This window comes from Aythya fuligula, chromosome 17, assembly GCF_009819795.1.
Source record: "Aythya fuligula isolate bAytFul2 chromosome 17, bAytFul2.pri, whole genome shotgun sequence".
In the NCBI taxonomy this organism is placed as follows: domain Eukaryota; kingdom Metazoa; phylum Chordata; class Aves; order Anseriformes; family Anatidae; genus Aythya; species Aythya fuligula.
The window spans coordinates 1,765,081-1,784,129 of record NC_045575.1 but is presented as its reverse complement, the minus strand read 5'-3'; the positions used below and the strand labels follow the sequence as shown (position 1 = coordinate 1,784,129).

General features: G+C 58.7%; 1 protein-coding gene across 1 annotated transcript; it reads right to left on the bottom strand.

The window, feature by feature from the left end:
- Positions 1–1,234: 1,234 nt before the first annotated feature.
- On the bottom strand, positions 1,235–8,544 carry CMKLR1 (chemerin chemokine-like receptor 1). Its single transcript, XM_032198686.1, has 3 exons — positions 8,414–8,544; positions 3,329–3,404; positions 1,235–3,230 (listed from the first exon to the last, which is right to left on the bottom strand). The coding sequence occupies exon 3, from the start codon at positions 3,167–3,169 to the stop codon at positions 2,084–2,086; it is 1,086 nt and encodes a 361-aa protein (XP_032054577.1). The 5' UTR covers positions 3,170–3,230; positions 3,329–3,404; positions 8,414–8,544; the 3' UTR covers positions 1,235–2,083.
- Between the last annotated feature and the right edge of the window lie 10,505 nt (positions 8,545–19,049).

The window sequence follows — 19,049 nt, the reverse complement described above, 5'->3', positions numbered from 1 at the left end:
AGGGTGCTGGGTGCAGTGGTACCGGGCTGGGGGTGCTGGGCCCTACAGAGCATGGGACACCCATGGGTGGGGAGAGCTGGGATGGCTGTGGGTGGAGAACGGGGTCTTGGGGTGGGGATGGGGTCCTGAGGTGGGGATGGGGGTCTTGGGGAGGGATAAGGGGGTCTGGGAATGGAGCTGGGGGTCCCAGCCCCCAGACCTGATGCTCTTCTCTCCCAGCTAGCCCTGCACTACCCTAAAACCTTGATCTGCAATATTTAGGCAATATCGGGGCAATATTTAGGTGCATTTCTTTGCAGCTCTGACAAAAGGGGAAAAAAATCGGGGTTTGGAAGTGCCTGCACAGAGCGGTTCTGCTGCTGAGGTTGTTCTGCAGCCAGGCAGGATTACACGCTAGGAAGCACCTGAAAAGCTTTGGGCTCCTTCCCCTTCGTGTGCAGAGCTTCAGTGAGTATTGGGGGTATTTGTATGTAAAGCAGGTTTCATATTAACTAGGCAAACAACCAGGGAGGCGAGCTCAAATATTAGGTTTCCGAAGCTGTCATTGTAATGCTGGTTTAACCCAAGGTTACGTACCGAGTCACTGCTTTTTTTGGGGAGGTATTTGCTGTAATAACAGATGGGACGGGCTCACAGAATCCAGCCACAACACCTCCTGCTCTCACTGCGTGAGGTTTTCACCCCATCCCGTAACCCGAACCTCGGCTGCCTCTGCGAGCACCCACAGCATCCCCGCGGCTCCGTGCTTGGGCTTCACCAATTGGTTTTTGTCTGCTCCTGGTTTGGACTTTTTCCTTTTGATTTTTAAGGGAAAAAAAAGGATTCCCCAGCCTTTGTGTGCACCTGTGAGCAGACCTGCAATGGGTGATGCGTGGGGAAGATCCTGGGGGCACCACGAGGGTTGGGACCCCCCAGGGGCACCCAAAATGTCCCCAAAGCCTGCTTCCCCCTGTCACCTACATGGTCCTTCCCCGTCCTCCCAGGAGTTACAGGCTCTGGGGGTGACATGGAGAAATCAAGCCATAAATAAGAGCGACACCGGTGTCACCCGTTTGTCACCGTCAAGAAGCCCAGACCGTGAATTATCTCCCAAATTAACTGTGCATGAAATTGGATTGAGATGCTGCTCGGCCACCCTTCACCGGGGCACTCTGCAAGGACCCACCAGGACTCACAGGCCCAGCATCCAAATGTGCAAAAGGCACCCGGCTCTGAAGAAAAGGGGCTTTTTTTTCAAAGAAAACTTCAAATTAATCTTTTCTCCTTATTTTCTCCCATTTGGTGACCCCGGGCACGAGCCAATCCCCCACCCTGGCAGGTGGCTCCTGGCCAAAAAGCCGCGCTGGTTGCCTGGCTCCAAACCCTCTGTGCAGGAGTCCCACAACGCTTGGTGGGCACTGTGTTTATTCTGGTGCCTCTGCCGGGTACAGAGTGCTCACATCACAGTTAAAAACAAGTTGTGCTAGTACCAATACACCACAAAATGTTAAAATAAGTAGTTATATGCATACACAGGGCAGGGGAAGAGTGCCACCAAGGTTGCCCGCAGTGGTACCCACTGAACCACCCATCCAGACAGCCAGGCAGTCCTCAGACATGTCCCCCGCCAAAGAATTCAGCTGTTTTCCCCCTTTTTGCTTATTTTTCCCTTTGTCACGAGCCTGTCCAGCACTTGGGCTCCTCGCAGAGCACCTGTAGCTCAGCCCTCAGCATCTCAAGCCCAAACGTCGCCCATGGCCTCCGGTCTGTCCACACGTGGGCACCAACACAGCCTGGTGCTGACATCTCTGAGCTGCAAATGTCTCTGAAAACGGATGGTGCCCTGGCCAGGAGCACAGGCCACACGGTGACATTATAGATAAAAATGTCCTGCAACGTTTTCTTAAATAACTGGGACAGCTCGGGGCAATCGGGCAGCACAAAGCAGGGGGTCCCCAGCGCCTGGCAGCCCCCCGACAGCAGGACCAGTCAGAGAACATGCTGTAGGACAGCACCAGACTGTGCTCGTCCCACACCAAGGTGGTCACCATCCTCGTGGTGGGCACGGGCAAGGCCGGAGGGCCACGGCCCTCCCGCAAGCACCCTAGAGGACCGTCGTCTCCTTCTCGGTCATCGAAGACATCTTGGAGAAGCTCCTGTGGACGATGCTGGAGTGGCCCGTCTCCTCGCTGAGGGCGTTCACCAGTCTGGAAAGGATGGTCACCTTAAACTTCTTGAAGTCCTGGCCCATGAAGACGTAGAGGACGGGGTTCATGCAGCTGTTGGAGGCCGCCAGCGCCGTGGTGATGGGGATGCCGATCTCGAACACGGAGCGCGAGACCATGTCGGGCTCTGTCTCCAGGAGGTTCAGCAGGTGGTAGGGGCTCCAGCAGAGGAAGAAGGTGACGATGATGGTGACAATGATCTTGAAGGGCTTTTTGGACTTGGCAAGGCGGTTTCGCCGCAGGTTGAAGACGATGGCGACGTAGCAGAAGGTGATGATGGTGATGGGGAGGATGTACCCCGCCAGGAACCTGGTGATGTTCACCGTCCGGTGCCTCATCAGGGCCAGGGCTTGGTAAGACTTGTTCCTGGACAGGGAAAAGTTGCTGAAACAAATCACGGAGTTGCGGGCCTGCGCCGTGTCTCGGAAAACCAGAGACGGGCAGCTCATAATGATGCCGACGGTCCAGATGATGAGGCAGACCAAATAGGCCAGGTTGGTGGATCGATGGTTTTGGGACCAGACGGGAAAAACCACCGACACGTAGCGGTCGAAGCTGATGGTGGTGAGCAGGAGGACGCTGGTGTACATGTTGAGGATGAGGAGGAAGGAGTTCAGCTTGCACATGACTGTCCCAAAGATCCAGTTGTACCGCATGGCCGTGTAGGCGATGTTTATGGGCAGGAAGATGTTGAAGAGGAAGTCGGCGACGGCCAGGTTGAGGAACCAGATGGCGTTGACCGACCTCTTCATCTTCAGGGTTATGATGGCGATGACCAGGCCATTCCCTAGGATGCCCAGCACGCAGGACACGCTGTAGATGACAACGGAGAGGATCCTGGCGATGTCCTTGGGGTCGTGGGACGGGCTGCTCCACGCGCTGCTCGTCTCCTCGTAGGTGTAATCCAGGTAGTCGTTGTAGTTATCAAGGTCGTCGGAGTAATCGGACAGGTTGGAGAGCGCCATTATCAGTAATAAATCACCCCAAAATCGCCCCCTGGGCAGCGCCAGGCTCTCGGGGTGGTTCCTGCTGAGCAAACACATGGGGTTAGATCAGACGGCACGGCCAGGGGAGCCCCGAGGTGGCGCTGCTCAGGGAGCCAGGACCAGCAGCTCCCTCCTCACCTGCACGGCCTCGATTCAGAGCTGCAAAGTCACGGCTCGGGTCAGACAAAATCCTCTCGCCCTCGGGTGGATGAGGCTGGGGAGGAAGCAGAAATAAATAATTAAATCCATGAACATGCGTGAGGTGGCTGGACTTGAATCGAGTTATTTCTGTGATAAAAGCAGTGCCCTGGGTGCTTTATAAAATACTGATTGTGAGCGCACACGGTGCCTTTTGCCATAATCAAAAGCTGGGCTCCTGCCATGGGTTAAAGCCAAGCTGGCAAAGGGGGTGAGCTCTGGGCAAGTCCCAGCCCCAGACATCATATCCGAGCTCGTCCTTTTGGGAAGAAGAGGGCTCTGTGTCAAACCCAGCCACGTGCTGCTGCTTTCCTGGATTTGAAAGGAATCTAAAATCAAAGTTCCCACCGCACCGAGCATCCTCCTCCCCGCCGGCACGGCTCTGAGCCCGCGGCGTGTTTGTACGACAAGCTATTGTTCCTCCCTGGGCTTTTCCTGAGGTTCCTTCCCGTGCGGCCCCGCTGCTCTCTGCCCCTTCCTTCCCTCGCTGCCGCTCCCATCGGGGACGCGGTGGTTTGGGAAGTGGAGCCCTGTGGGAGCCGAGGGCAGGAGCAGCTTTCGGAGGTCCCATCCAACCTCTCTCCATGGATTTTGAGGCCAGGAGGATGCTAAAACCCCTCCAGGAGTGATGCAGCTCGGCCCCTTCGCTTCTCCCTGTGCCAGAAGAGGTGGCCAGGGGACAATTCCCCAAGGGGTGCAGAGCCCATGGGTGCACACCCTGAAGGGCATCACTTGTCCCGCACCCAACACGGGTTCGGTGACCAGGGAAGTGGCTCTGGGGCCATGCCCAGGCTGGAGCTGCTGCTGGGGCTGCTCCCAGCCACAATTAATGCACTTCTAGCCCAAAACTCGCCCTCGAGCTTGAGCTGGAAAAGCCTCGCCCCAGCAAACCCCTGACGGTCAAAAGGAGGAATTAAAGCTGATGACCCAGGGGAAGTAACAGGATCAGCAGAACCGGCGGCCGTGCCGCTGGCTGGTGGTGCTCCCGGGGAACGAGCCGTGCCAGCCGCCACCTCCATGGCCCAGCAGCTCCCACAGCAGCCCCATCCCAAAAACAGGTGGCATTTGTGGCCCTCGCTGGTGGCACAGCTCTGTCCCTGCCAGCAGGGATCCACCAGACCCCAATTCCCCTGCTGCTCCCAGCCCTGACCCCGCTCCTCCTGCTGGGGGGACCCAGGCAGGGCAGGCCCCCCGCTTGTGCCCGCTCATCCATTTTTAATGTAAAAGCTGCTTTTTGCTGTTATTTTACAGTCCCTGAGCCCGGCGAGTGCAATGACATTCAGCTTGACATTTCGGAGCTGTGTTTAATGGATTATTTATTTGAGTTGTCTGTTTATTTTGCACCTCCCCGCCCTCTTTTCCCTTCGACTGGGTTTTAAAGTTTCTAAGGCAGAGGTACAAGGCAGGTGATGGGAAGGAAGCCCCCCAGACCCCCCAGGTTTAGCAGAAAGCCCTGGCACGGGAACGTGCCCTGAATGAAATCCCTGTGGCAGTGGGTGCACGGCGAGCACCCCGCCCGTGCCAGGTCAGCGAGGGTCACCCAGTCCCACTCCTGCCAGCCTGGCCTCCGAGGCATCAAAAACATTTTTTTTCTTTTTCTTTTTTCTTTTTTTTTTCTCCATTTTGCACAAATCCTGCTTCCTCCCACCCTCGTCATCCCCTGCCCTCTCCACGTCAGAAATGTGCAGTGCCAGCGGGAGCCTGGCTGCCGGCTCTGCGCACCGGGGGCGAGAGCTGGAGCCCAACACAGCCAGAAAAGTCAGCCAGCAAATTCCTACCTGCCCTCCCGCCCCAAAAAGGCAGAGCCCGAGGGGTGGCCGTGTGAACCATCTTCGTGCCTCGCTGCAAGAAAACCCGCAGACTTTGTCTGAGCAAAAACCCCCACGCAACCCTGAGAGCGCGTCGATGTTCCTTCTGGGCTGCAAATACCTCGCTTGAGCCAAAACCATGTTACTCCCTGTTCCCTATTCATCTCTGTCCTCCTACCTCACCAGAAACCAGCACAGGATCTACCCAAAATAACCCGCCAGCACGCGGCCGCCCTCCCCATGATCCACGCAGCTGCGCTGCTCCGGGGACCCCGGGGGTTGAGCTCAGCACCGGGCTGGGACCCCCCTGGGGGCCGTCGGCGTCCCCGGGCGCACGGCGAGGATGAGGTCAGGGCTGTTGTTCTTGGGACGGCAACAGGAAGCGGAGGGAACAGCAGAAATGTTCAAATCCAGCTTTTCTGGGCGAAAGCGTTTCCGCGGCCGGCTGGGTCTCGGAGGACGGATGTGACTGGGAAAGGGGGAGCGCGGCCGGATCCCACCGCGGGGCTGCCTCTCGCCACGGGATGCTCACAAATGATTTGCAGCTGCTGGATGCAGGCTGAAAACCAGCCTGGGATCTGCCTCATCCCCTGCTGCCCTCGCTCCCCGTCCCAACGCAGCCACGCGGTGATCGGTGCTGAGCAAGGGGCATCCCCACGACCCCCAGGAGCCGGACCCAAGGTGGGTGGGGGGCGAGGAAGCAGCCCCAACATCCCCCTGCACCTGCCCCACGGTGCTCCCCACAAGCTCCCGGCAGTTCCCAGACCCGTGCAGGGCGCTGCCAGTGCCCAGGGGAGCGAGGAACGAGGGAAGGAACGGGAAAGCATCTCTGGGTGCCCAGCTCCGATTCCCATTTCTTTTAGCTGGCAATTGCCATGGAAACGGAGAGGGATCACACGCCATCCCGGTGCAATGCTCCCAGAGGATGCCCCGGGAAGGATTCCTCGTCCTGGGTGCAAATTGGACACCGAGAAAATGCTCAGAAAAGGCGAGCTCGGAGTATGGCTCTGCTAAACCCTCGGGGGGGAGGTAACCCAGGAACTGGCCGGGAACCACAAGCTCAAGCCCTATTTTTAGATGAGGTGCATGCAGAAAAACTTCCTGGCTTCTCAGCGGGGCGCCCTCAGCCCCACAGCAGCCCCGCAGCATCACCTCCCGGCCCCATAGCATCACCGTGGGTCCTTGGGGGGGGAGCGGAGCCGGTGGGGACCCCCGTGCTGCAGCCCCCCTGAGCACCCCAGCCCCAGCACGGCACAACTGGGCATCAGCAGCCCCTGAGGCCGAGGAAGGGGGCACAGAGGGGAAACTGAGGCCCCGAGCCCTGCCCGAGCCCTACCTGCATCCACGGTGCTCGGGTGCATCCCTGCTTCGAGCACCCCGGCCCCGCTCCACCGGGACCCCCGGCCCCTGCCCGCACAGGGCCCTGTGCTGAGGCTCCCTCCCCGGCTGTGTGAGCGAGGGAAAAAAAAAAGGAATAACTGGGAAAGGCAGCCTTAAAAAGCCGGCTGTGCCCAGGGTGGGACAGAATAACAGCATGAGTCAGTGTTTATCTGGGCAGAGCTGCGCGGGCTGGGTCGGGACGGGACGGGTCAGGTCTCCGTGAGCTGCCCCCGGCTGTGGCACGGGGACCTGGACGGGGTGTGGGGTCACCCCGACAGCAAGGGCACCCCGCTCCGGCCAGAAATGGGTGCCTGGCTGCCCAAAAAGATGCTCACCCTGGGGTGAAAGTGCTCCAAGAGCTTGGCGAGGAGAGAGGCAAAGCGCCGGGGATGCTGCGAGGTGCCTGGGGGGGCACAGCCCTGGCCCATCGCTCCCCCCTCCGCCTGCTGTTCTCATGAAGGGCTCAGTGTTACGGGGAGAAACCAGAGAGCTGGTTTTGGGCAAAGATTTGCTTTAAAAAAGGGCAGTTTATGCTCCTGTGCTGCTTGAGACGAGGCGAGCTGCCTCCGAGACAATAAAAGCTCTCTCCTCTCCTATCCTCCCTGTTATCTATATATTTATACAGATGCCTACATCTATATAAATGCTATTAATTCTCGGCCCTCCTGGCATTTAGCAGGCAGTAAAAAGGCCAAAAAAAATCCCTTTTGCTGCAGGCAGAGCCCCGCGGGCACCCCAGCCCCCTCCAGCCCCGCGGGACGCAGCAGCGCCCGGCCCTGGGTGCGGGACAGAGGGCGAAGGCTGCGAGCTGGGCGATGTGAGGGGCACCCATCGGGGCACATCTCCCCGTTCCCTGCAGCTCCCATCCCTCGGGGCACATCTCCCCATTCCCTGCACGTCGCCGTCGCAGCTCCCCGGCTGCCCGGCACGGTGCCAACAGCCCAGCTGCACGGCTCCGCGTCCCCACGGGCACAGCAGCAGCCCACGCGGGGGCAATAGGGCGTGAAATGGTGTAAAATCGGGGGATTCGCCTCCCCCAGGAGGGCTGCAGGGCTTGCCCAGGGTGCCCCGTGTGTCAGCGGGGCAGTTTGGGGACAAAGCCAGCACGCTCTTGGGGACGCCGTGCCCAGGCACCTGCGGAGCTGCCCCAGCGCTCGGGATTTTAAGGGTGCGCAGAGGAAGGAAACCAAGAAAAGGAAACGGTCTGTCCCTCCTGCTGCCAGACGGACAGACGTGGCCGTGCTGGGCTGGGGGGGCTTTCAGGGTCAGGCAGAGTGCAGCTCCACAGCCCTGCTTGCTCCCCGGAGCAGGAGGGGGCACCCCGAAAGCCCCCGATGCACAGGACCCCGTCCCCAACGCGTGGCAGCAAAGCGAAGCGCCCCGTCCTCCTTGTGCCCCCAAATTGGACTCTTTAAGATCCCCTCTCCCCCAAATTGCATCCAGCAGCCCCTTGCCTGAGCCCCTCCCTGCAGCTTTCCCACACGCAGTGCTCCTTGCTGACGCGCAGGGTGCAAAAATCTTTTCTAAAAAACTTTTTTTTTTATTTTAATGTTTTTGTTTTTAATGGAAAAGCGCAAAAATTGAGGGTGGCGGTGACCTCCAGGACCCCAACACATGGCACGCGTTGGGACCCCGGAGGTCACCACCACCCTCTGCCAAGCCAAACCCCAAACCCAGTTGATAATAACAGGGAGGAGAAAAGCCTCGGCTGGCCGCGGTACCCTTGAGAAAGGAAAGATTTTCTGCTGGCTGCAGCAAAACCCTCCCCGCACCCCGAGCACTGCTCCCAAACTGCACGGGCACCACCTGAGGAATATAAAAACCCGGAGGGATTTACCTGAAGCTCCCAGCTCGCCAAATCCCCGGGGTTTTGCTCGCGCAGAGGCTGGATTACATCTCCCCCGCTCCAGCCCCGTCAGGATCGTGCCAGCAGCCCTGGGCTTCTGTCACTTCACCGCGAGCGGCCGGGGCCGTGGATATCGCTGAGCTTTCTCATCCCGAGGAGGACACGCGCGTCTTGCCGACGGGAGAAGGAGCAAAACCTCAGCCTGTGGCACAACAGAGCAGACGTTGCCTTGGCACGGAGCTGGCCCGTGCCTGGGAAGGAGGAAGCGATGCTCGGCGGCAGGATGTGGGGACGCAGACCCTTCTTTAGAGGCTCTCGTGCCCAGCCCAGCTCCCCCCGTGCCGTGCCCACCCTCGGGTGCTGCTGCCTGCCCCTCGCGGGACCCCTGGGGCAGGGTTTGGGCACCCCTTGGTGGCTCACGGCCGTGGGCTTGGTGCTCCCGGTGAGCAGCACCAAAGGGTCCCCCCCGCGGGCTGGGTTGAGGCATCCGCACCCGGGGCTGCCCGCTGAGCCGCTCCCCATCACCCCACAGCAGTGGGGAGGGAGGGGAACAGCCCAAAAATGAATCTCAGGGTGGACGGGGGACACCCAGCCAGCAAGGAAGCCAAAGAGCAACATCTGTGGCCAGCACGGGGGCGCGCAGCAGAGCCACGGCGCGGCACGTGAGCGCACCCCCAAGGGGACTGCAGCCACGGGGCCAGCCCGAGCCAGGCACGTGTTGGCCCCCGACGCCCCCGAGGTGCCTGGTTGTCCCCAGCTGCTCGTCCAGCTGTGACCCACGCACCGAGGGGGGGCCCGGATCCGGCGGTGCGCTCCCGGGAAGGGATCAGCCCGTCCCGAATCGCTCCGGGATGAGCGGAGGTGCGAGGAGGCAGGGGGGCTCCGTGGGAAAAATGGGGTTTCCCCGTTGATGCCCCCTCCCCAGCTGCTCCACAGCCTTGGGGGGGTCATTGAGGGTCATGAAACCGTCCAGAAATGGGTGCAGAACTGCAAAACCACTTCAAGTGTGTGAGCTGGGACAGCCCAACGAGAAGTGGCACCTCTGGGGGCACTCAGGGCCCCGCGACGTCCCACGCAGGTGGTGATTTCTTCCCCCCCCCCAAACCCCAAGTGTTCCGGGATGGGGTCACACAGCAGGGGCTAAAAAGAGGAATTGGGGCCCTGCTGCGATCCCGGCTTTGCACAATGCCGGGTTACAAAACCGCCCCGTGGCTGAATCAGGAGGAAAAATGCTGATGCGCCCAGATCGGCAGCGCCCGGCCGGAGAAAGGAGAAGAGAAGCGAGGCCCCTGCAAAGCGCCCGGGCAGGGGGGGGATCTGGAAATGTGAGCAGCTTGTGGGCATCACGCTGGGGCTGTGCTTGAACCATCCCCGGCTGGGGGCTGGCAGGACCCTCGGGGTGATGGTGGTGGTGCAGAGCCCAGCGGAGCACGGCCCCTTGGCCACCTCAAGGTGCTTGGGGAGCGCGGTGCCACAACCCTACAGGGGGGTGCACGGGCTGGTGCTGTCCCAGTCCCCATTACAACCCCATTGCCATGCCAGCAGCACCCATCTTAACCCCTCCCATGGCCAAAGACCCCAATTCCCCACCACGGCCCCCCTCAACGAACCCCTCCACCACCACCCGGTGCCGGCACTCGCGCCGCAGGGGGACCCCGGCTCGGCCACCACCTTCCCATGGGGACAGCACGAGGTGGCCCCTGCCAGCAGCAGGCGGGGTTGGGAATGAGCCCCCCAGCCCCAAAAGGTCCTCAGGGCATGGGGATTTCAGCATGGGGTGCTCCTCTCTTCCCCCTCTTCCCAATACCTGCAGCGGGGCCGCGCTCTCCCTCTGCTGCGAGGCTGGGGAGGATGAAGGCAGCGGCTGGGAGCGAGGAAGAGGAGGTCGGAGGACGCTGGCGGTGCCGGGCCACGCGTGTCGCAGGGCACGGTGCCGCTCCCAAACCGGGTTTTAAGGGGAAGGGGAGGGGGAAGCAGCCGCAGCGGCATCCTCGGGGTGTTTCTGGCAGCACTTCTGCTCCGCGAGCAACAGCTGGGAGAGGGTGGGAAAGCTGGCGGGGATCCTGCGGTGAGCCAGCGCTCGGAAGCACCGCGCCGCTTCCCGTGGGGACCCCTTTCCTGCCCACCCACCCCCAGCCGAGCCCTCGTGGCCCTAACAAAGCTCGGGGGCTGCGGGGTGATGCCTGGCGGGACCGGGGGAGTCCCTGTGGGGCCAGGAGGCTGCCAGCTGCCCCCTCCCCACCCCGTGTCCCCCCACCCTCCCCGCCGCCCCCAACTCCTTCCAAGACGTTGAGTCACTTCCCCTGGCGAAATCTGGCTCCCAAATGCCGCCGCCGCTGCTGCTGGGGTTGGTTCATCCCAGGGCTTTTATCACCCCTTTTTTTTTTTTTTTTTTTTTTAGCCCCTCGGTGATGGCTTTTGGTGCTTTTCACGGGAGGGGGCTGCAGAGCGAGGCGAAGTGGGGGGGTTCACCTGCGAGCCTGGCCCCGCTGCCAGCCCGGCGGAGGCCGTGCGGTTTTCCGGGGCTGTCCCTGCCTCGGCGAGGCTGAGCCTCGCAGCACGCCCCCGCGGCACAGGAGGTTCCAATAACCCCGCTCTTGATGTGGCACCGAGCGGATCCCCTCCTTCCTCCCCGCGGCTCCCACACCTCCCCGGAGGCTGCTCGGCACTTCGCGTGCCAGGGCAGCACCGCACCGGTTTGCAACAGCCCCAATTGTCCCACGCTAAAAAAAAAAGGCCACTTTGGGATAAATCAGTGGTGTCACCTCCTGCCCTGAGCCCTCCGGGCAGGGACACGCCTGCGGATGCTCTCCTCGTGCCCCCCCAGCAGCTCTCACATCTCCGAATTAGCCATCACGGGGTTCCTTCACCAATGTGTCCCCCCAAAAATGGGATTTATCATCAGATTGAATTTAAGGGGTGTCCTGGGAGCGAGCAGGATGAAAGCTGCCTCTTTGGGGGGGAAAAAAGGTGAAGGCAGCACCCCGGGGCGCTCACCTTCCCCCCGCCTCCGGGTCCCTTCCCAGGCATCTGCAATTCCCACGGGCGGGCAGGATGCAGGGTGGGATCCCGCTCACCCTGTGCAGTTCTCCCTGTGCTAAGCAGAACCACGAAGGTAAAACCACGCTGACGCGGGGCAAAAGCCCTGCTGACACGGGGTAAAGCCGAGCCCCGGGGTTTGCTCTGTGGTTTGGGGCTTCCCTGCACGCAGCACGGCAGCGCCGCTTGCTCAGCGAAAGGCGGCCGGGGAGGGGTTGGGAAGGGACCTGCGGAAACGCCGCGGGGTTACGGGAGCTGCCACCACTTACAGCCTCCGGGAAGCCTCCAGGATGCCCAGATCGGTGGGAATTTGGCCTGAGTCACCTCCGAGCCGCTCACACCGAGGTGGGAGAGCAGCAGGAGGCGTCTCCTGCACCCCCCCCAGGGGCTTGCTGCGTGATCCAGCAGCGCTGCCCCTCGCCCTGGGTGGAAAAGCAGCACGGAGCCCCCCGCTCCAGGGCTGGTTTTAGATATGGGGGCAAAACATAGGGCTCCCCCCACCGTGATTTCCCATTTCAGGGATGGTTTTGGCCCAGGTGATGCTCTCAGCTCCCAGCTGGGGCCAGCCCTTGCCTTCAGCCCCCTCAGCCCTGCTCGTGTCAGGTGCCTGGACCAGCCGCACCACCTGCCCATGAGCAGCTCCCAGGCCGTGAGCAATCTCCCTCTTATCCCTTTTTCAGCCTTTTTCAGAGCCAGCAAGGCTCAGGTGGTACCTCTGGGACTGCATGCAGCCCCCCAGCAGCTCGGCAGCCCCCCAATATCCCCGTGGGGATCCCCAAAACCTCTCCCCACGTTTCCCGTGCGTAACCAGGAGGAGCTCGCCCCGGGACCTGCAGCGCTTCCCATCGCCGCCGCGTCCAAGTGGAAGCAAAAACTCATCACAAAAATAAAGCAGCCTGCACACAGGATGTCGGAGAGACTGCTCACCATCCACGTTTCGCTGATTTGCTACAACCACGGAAAAAAAAATAAATAAATAAAATAAAATAAAAACAGTCCCAGGCTTGTGCAACGCGCGGCTTATAAATAGCAAGGCAGCGGCACAGCAATAGCACGGGGCTGAGGGGTTGCCAGGCACAGGCAAACCCCAGCACAGGCCACCCATTTCTGCATTATCCTCGTCCAGCACCCCTCATGAAGCCCCTGTGGGGATTACAGGGTGGTTCAGCCAGGACGAGAAGCAGGAGGAGCACCCCGTGCCCTGCTGCTCAGCTCCCTGCCTCCTTTCCAGCTGTGTATTGCCCCAGCCATTCATTATCTGACATTTAATGGTGTCTTCTACCCGCCCTGCTCTGCTTTTGCCCCTTCCCTGCTCTGTTTCAGCTCCACAGGGGATGTTCAGGGGGGTCTCTTCCCCCCGGTTGGGGTTTCAGCACCCCCAGGCTGCCTCCAGCACAGCTGCTGCGAGCCCTCACCCTTCAAAGTCCCCATTTATTTTACAGCCCAAGCAAAATTAAGAAAATGCCTGATTAAAATTGCCCGCGGCAGAAAGCGAGCACCAGTGCCAGGGGCCGAGGTCGGTTCTGGATGGATTTTTGTTAATTAAAGGGAAAAATAGGCTTGGTTCCTTTCGCACAGAGGGTCGGAGGGGGACGGGCAGACGCTGGCAGCTCACCGCGAGCTGGGGTGGCCGTCACAGCGGGATTTTTTGGGAAGCATCAGCCACAGACACGGGTACTGAGGCAGGGCTGGGGAGCACTGGGAAGACAAGGCTTGGGAAACAGCTTGAATGTTTTTTTGGGGACTGAATCCCACCTTTCAGCCCCGTTGCTGACGCCACATCCAAGCCGCTGCCGACTGCGGCGTCCCTCCGAGGGTTACTGGTGAGCTCCCCACGCCCCAAGCAATTCACCCGATTGATCACGAGATTAATGGGGACAATAAAATTACTTTTTCTCCTCGGAACATCCCCACAAATCTGGGATAAAACCCACCTGGCAGTTTCCCATACTCAGGGACTGAAGGTGTCACCAGGCCCCTCGCTGCGGGGATTTGCAGTCCCAAACAGTTTTCCCCAGGCAGTTTTCCCATGTGCAGTCCAGAAAAACAAACAAATAAATAATAATAAAAAAAAACCAACATGCAAGACCTGGGTTTATAAAATGAGGGGATTCAGGGAGGTAGAGATGCGTTTTGGTCATCTCACAGCAAAGCGAGGAGCAGCGATGTGACGTGGCTGATACCCTTTAAGACCCTCGGGAATAACCCAAATATTAAGCCTCCAGCTGGATTTATCTGAATAACACCAAAGGGCTCTGAACTTTACAAATACCGTCAATAAAACCTCCTTTTTTAGGAATTGTATTTTTTTTTTTTTAATCCAGTTTTCCTTGCAGTAATTTCTGGGCCACCGCTTTCCGTGGTGGGCTCGTTGCAAGGTGAAAGGGGGAGCACCACCGAGGGCCACCCCCCCCGGAGCAGGACGCTGCAGACGGGGGCATTTTGGAGCTCAAAACCAACAGGTCCCCATCACGTTCCCCATCTCCAGCTGCCGGGAAGAGGCACGGCCGCTGTTTGGTTTCGGGAAGCCTCGGCCCCGCTGCCAGCTCCCAGCGGCGGTGCCATTTTCAGGCTCTTTTCATCCCGAGCCCTGGGCACGGGTCGGCCCCAGCCCGGGTGATAAAAATAAGAGCAAAAATGTTCCTGTTGGGGCCATGCCAGCCGTGGGGCTATTTCTGGAGTGCCATGCCCGGGGTGCCCACACCCATCGCTGGGCTTCTCACTGCTCTGCTCCCCGGTGCCCGTGGTGCTCCCTGCTCCTGCTGTGTCCTCCAGGGCCTTGGGGGATCCTGCGGCACCCCCAGCCCACCACGGGCAGATTTTCCTGGTCTCCTGTGGACGTTTCACCAGCTCCATCCATCATCCTGTCCGCCGGGATCACGGCAAGGGCCAAGAGCCTGAATTCCACCCATGCAGTGGGTGGAATTGTTCCTCTGCCAGGTCCCAGCTTGGTCCTGGCCACCCAGATCCACTCCTCGGCCGTGGTGGGAACACGGGCTGCAGTCCTGCCCCTGCCTCCTAGATCCACGCATTATCTGAAAATTATTTTAAAATCATCATAATAAACGTTGGAGTATCTAGAAGGGGATTAATTAGCGCTGTTGATGGAAGCCAGATCTAGAATTTGCCTTGGAAAGAAAACAAATCAGAGCCCAAAAGGGAGCACAGGGAGCAAAAGCTGCGCCGGAGAGCCGCATGCAAATGTTCCGTGTCACATTATACAGAATTAATGCCTCGGTTTGTCTGCGCAGATGAAAAGGCTTTAACCTAAAGAATCAATTAAGTTTTCTTGCAGACAGCCTAATCTAACCCATGGGGGACTTTGGAGGGAACGCAGCCCCTCGCCTTCCGTGATGGCAGCCGTAAATCTCCGCCTGATTTAAATCTCCCACCTCCGGCACCGAGGCGCGGAGCGGGGCGAGATGCTTGCTGCGGGGCGAGCAGGGGGTCGGGCAGGCTTTGGGATCACCTGTTTGTGTGTCCGGACTGCCCTGAGCCTGCTCTACATCCACCAGCTTTTTGCTCCTATTTTCTATTCTCATTTCCCTCCTACGAGCCTCGCAGCCCAGGTGCCATCTGCCCGGTTGGAAACCACGGCGTTTGCTCAACAAATCCCTGGGAAATGCAGTCCCAGCAGCACGGGGAACCTCCCTGCCTCTTCTTGGGACGGCAGCTGGGACCTGCTGGCACTGCCACCCCGTTAATCGGGAGCAAGAGGGACCACGCTGATGGAGCAGGGCGTTAACGAGGCCCTGAGATCCCCTGGAAAGGTATGGGACGAGGCAGGGCGAGGGTGCTGGGCACCCAGATGAGGCCTGACGGCCTTGGCAGGGTGCCAGGGGAGCCAATCAAGTGGTGCGGATTTGCATATTAATGCGATCTCGTGAATAATGCACACCCTGCCAAACCGAGCTGGCGAGAGCTGCCGGAGCACCGGGAGCACAAACTGCCTATTTACAGTGCTTCACTTTGCTCTTTTTATTATTTTTTTTATTTTTACCTTGGAAGAAAGGGCCCTCCCCTCAGCCCTCGGGATGATAGGCATCAAATCGAGCTGCTGAATAACAAACACATGAGCCTCAGCCACTGCTCCCATCATCAGCCGGGGCAGAAAGGGAAGCCCCCTGTATAATTTTATGGCTGGGGCTCGCGGCTGCCTGGAAGCACTTTGTAAGGTCCCCCCCTGCCAGCCCACGGAGCTCAGCACCTCCACGTCCCCCCGTGGGGCTTTCCCCACGCACAGCAGCCACCGAGCACCCAGGACCAGGTAATGGGAAGAGTTTTGGGGCTGTAGCCAGCTCCTTCTGCCACCGGTGCGCTTCTTGCCGCTGGAGTTTCCCTGCTCGTGGGTGACGACGGCTCAGCACAGGGAGGTTTTCCCCCTCGGCCTCTCCAAATCCTGCACGGACAGGAATATCTGCAGCTGGGAGCCTTTGGGGACTTCATTTTAAATAGCACCAAAACCCTCCCAGCCAGCAAAACGGCGAGCACACAGCCCCGTTGCTGCAACACCAGCGGGTTTTGGTGCCCAGCCCCAGCTCCCCCGGCACCCACTTTCCCCAAATCCTTCCACCGTGCCGCATCGAACCCATTTCAAATATCTCCTCGGGGCGAGTGGATCGCAGGTGGGCTGTGCCCGAGCCGTGTTTCTGGTGGAAGGAGGTCGGAGCCGAGCAGTGCAGATCCTCCCCATCCCCATCAGGCCGCGCTGGAGGGGCCGGCAGCTTAATTGGCGCTAATTTAATTAGGCTCGCCTCTGCTTTATGTCCCGTGACATGGAGACATAATGAAATTATAAAATGCGATAATTTTACACCAAAAGATTATTAATATTCCGGCACTCGCTAGCAACGGAAAACAAAATGATCAGGCGGGTGCTGCCTCTCCTTTGGGTGGATTTTCAGAGATTTATGGGTTTCCGGAGCTGCCGTGGCACGGAGGAGGTGCAGGGGTGGGACTGGGGGGGACGAGGGGACAGGGGCAGCCCCCAGGGGCTGGGGTCCAGGGGTGGGGGCAGCCCTGGCCTCAGCCTTGCCCACGCCGTTCCTTAATCTCCAGCTCCCTCGGAAACCTCCCGACCATGCTCGGGCAATAAAAGAAGAGAAGGGAATTTAATAAGATTTCAAATTGCCTGCTCCCGAATTCAAATTGCTCCATATATTATGCTCGTGAGAACCCCCGCGCTTCCTATTCTCCTCCAGTGCTTCGAGAAAATAATAGTAATAATAATAAAAAACTGGTGAAAAAAAAAAAACTGGGCTAATGCTGCTGGCCCCAGCTGTGTGGGGAGACCTCGTCCCACCGCACCCCTGCACTGAATTTGCCCCAATCCTTTTAATTCTAGAGCTGGATTATTCCCCTTTTGGCCCTTTGAGGGTTTCACGCTGGGCTTTCTGATGGTTTGCCGATTTTTTTAAAATGTCTGAACGTTTTTTGGGGGTGTATGGAAATAGTGGGGGCAGGGAGGTAACGCTCAGAGCCAGGGCTCCCACCCAGACCTGTCCCGATGGAGGCTTTGCCACAACGCCTCGCCCCGGCTACCACCAGGCTGCCAACTCTCAGCTCATTGCAGTCCCCGATTAATTAATTAATTGGGGACCTTAATTAATCCAGCCCCGAGCACCTAGGGCGTAGATGCAGGGGGAAATTGGAGGCGCCCCCCCAGCAGGATTGGTGCTGAGGGGCCGGGGCAGAGCAGGGTCCCCAGGGAATCCCCCCCTCGGGGACGTGGGGGGCTCGTGCCCATCGCGCTCGTTAGGGACAGTTTTGGAAGCAGCCCCTTAAACGAGCCGCTTATCAATTAACCGTGCGGTTTTGCCAGGCAAATTAATACCCGTGCTCTTGTTTGATTAATAGGGCAGCTTTGTGTTTGACAAATTAGGGGCGCTCTTGATGAGCTAATTTGTTAATTAATGGGAGCCTTGAGGCTCTTGTTTCATTAGGCGTTGGCAGAGCCTTTAATGTGCCGAGCTGCTCAGGACGCCCCTCTCCTGCACGCCCAGGGGGTGCCTCCTGCCTGTCCCTGCCTTCATCTGGACCCCATTAGGCTCAAACTGTACCCAAAACAGCCCCAGCCTTCCCAATACCCAAATTTATGGCCAGCTGCTCGGCACCAACGTGTTTCTCCTTCCCCCTCTTCCAGGAGGATTTAAGGACGTCAGGGCAGAGCGTGACATGCCCGAGGGGCTGCCCATCATGGGAAGAGGTGACCCTGGGGATGTCCCCGTGGTGCCAGCAGCACCCGTGTCCTGCTCCCAGTTTGGACCAGTAAGACGGTGTGCTGCTGGAAAGGGTGCTCCGAGCACAGCCATGGCAAGGGAGGCACCGAGCCGGGCCCCAAACCACTGTGGTGGGACCAAAACCTCCCCACCAGCAGGACCAGCAACACCAGTAAGAGCCCCAGTGTGCCTCCCACAGTGTGCCTCCAGCTAGGGACCTTGCCACGGCTGCTCTTTATAGAGCAGGGCCCTGCAAATTGCACTTTACATTAACGAAAAAAAAGGGAGCCTGATTTAGCGAGGCTGCAGGATGTGCCATTTTCCCCCAAACCTGATTAACAGAGAGCCCGGAGGAGCAGCTCCCTTTTTTATTTTTAGATAAAAAATAAAATGGCACCAGCCAGCACGTTACCAAGTAAATATGGAAAGCCAGGAGGCTGCCAGCAGAGAGGCACCCGGAGCCGCTGTTATCTTTGGTTTTAATGGGCTGTCAGGTCTGGGATGTATTCGCTTTCAGCCTTTCAGAGGAACACGAGTTTCGCTTTACGCTGCACAAGTTTGCCAAGTTTCCAGCTTTCACAAACTTCTTTTTGCCGTATCAGGCCCCGCGGTGACCAGGGAGCACCTCGAGAGAGGGTGCAGCCTGTTCGGGCAGAGAAATCAAGGACAAAAAATCAAAAAAATCACATTAAATGGCAACCGCCTGTTACAGTTTCCACTAATATTTGGCAAAAATAATAATGTCCAAGCTCAAGCCAACCCTGGGGTCTCTGTGGGCTCCATGTGGTGCTGGTGTCCCCGCTGCCATCCCACGGTGGGCTCCTCAACCCCACACTTGTCACCGCTCGGCCGCCTCTAATAGGGTCGCGTGTTTGGGCAGGGAGCGCCGCCGGTTGTTTTTCCCCTTCTATTTCCTAACACTCCAGCCTCAGATCAATAAATGAATTCAAAATCATCTAACGAGCACTCAGCCTGTAATTTATTTTTCGTAAGTGTTAATCCAATTCCTTCCGAACGTCGTGCCTTTGGGACCCTCACAAATTAGGAAGCCATTCAAGACGCTTCCCCGGCATTACTTAGGCAGAAAACAACATCAGGCTGAAAATAATAAGAATGCTGAGCCCTTGCTAAAGATGGTTTTCAGAGCCCCGAAACATGCTTCATTTTATTTGATCCTCTGCCTTCTCCATTTACTGATGCGCCCGGGGGCCCGTCCCCGAGCAGCTCACTTCAGCCTTTAATAACCGCTGTAAAACGAGTCCTGCCAAAAGCCCCGATCTGCTGAGGCTTTTATTATTTTTTTTTATTATTATTGTGAGCCAGAATAATACTTATCGGGGGAACAACTCCTGCATTAGCTGTCGCAGGAC

What these genes read in the sequence shown, in the direction of transcription:
- CMKLR1 (XM_032198686.1), bottom strand. Translation starts at nt 3,169, where the DNA reads ATGGCGCTCTCCAACCTGTCCGATTACTCCGACGACCTTGATAACTAC.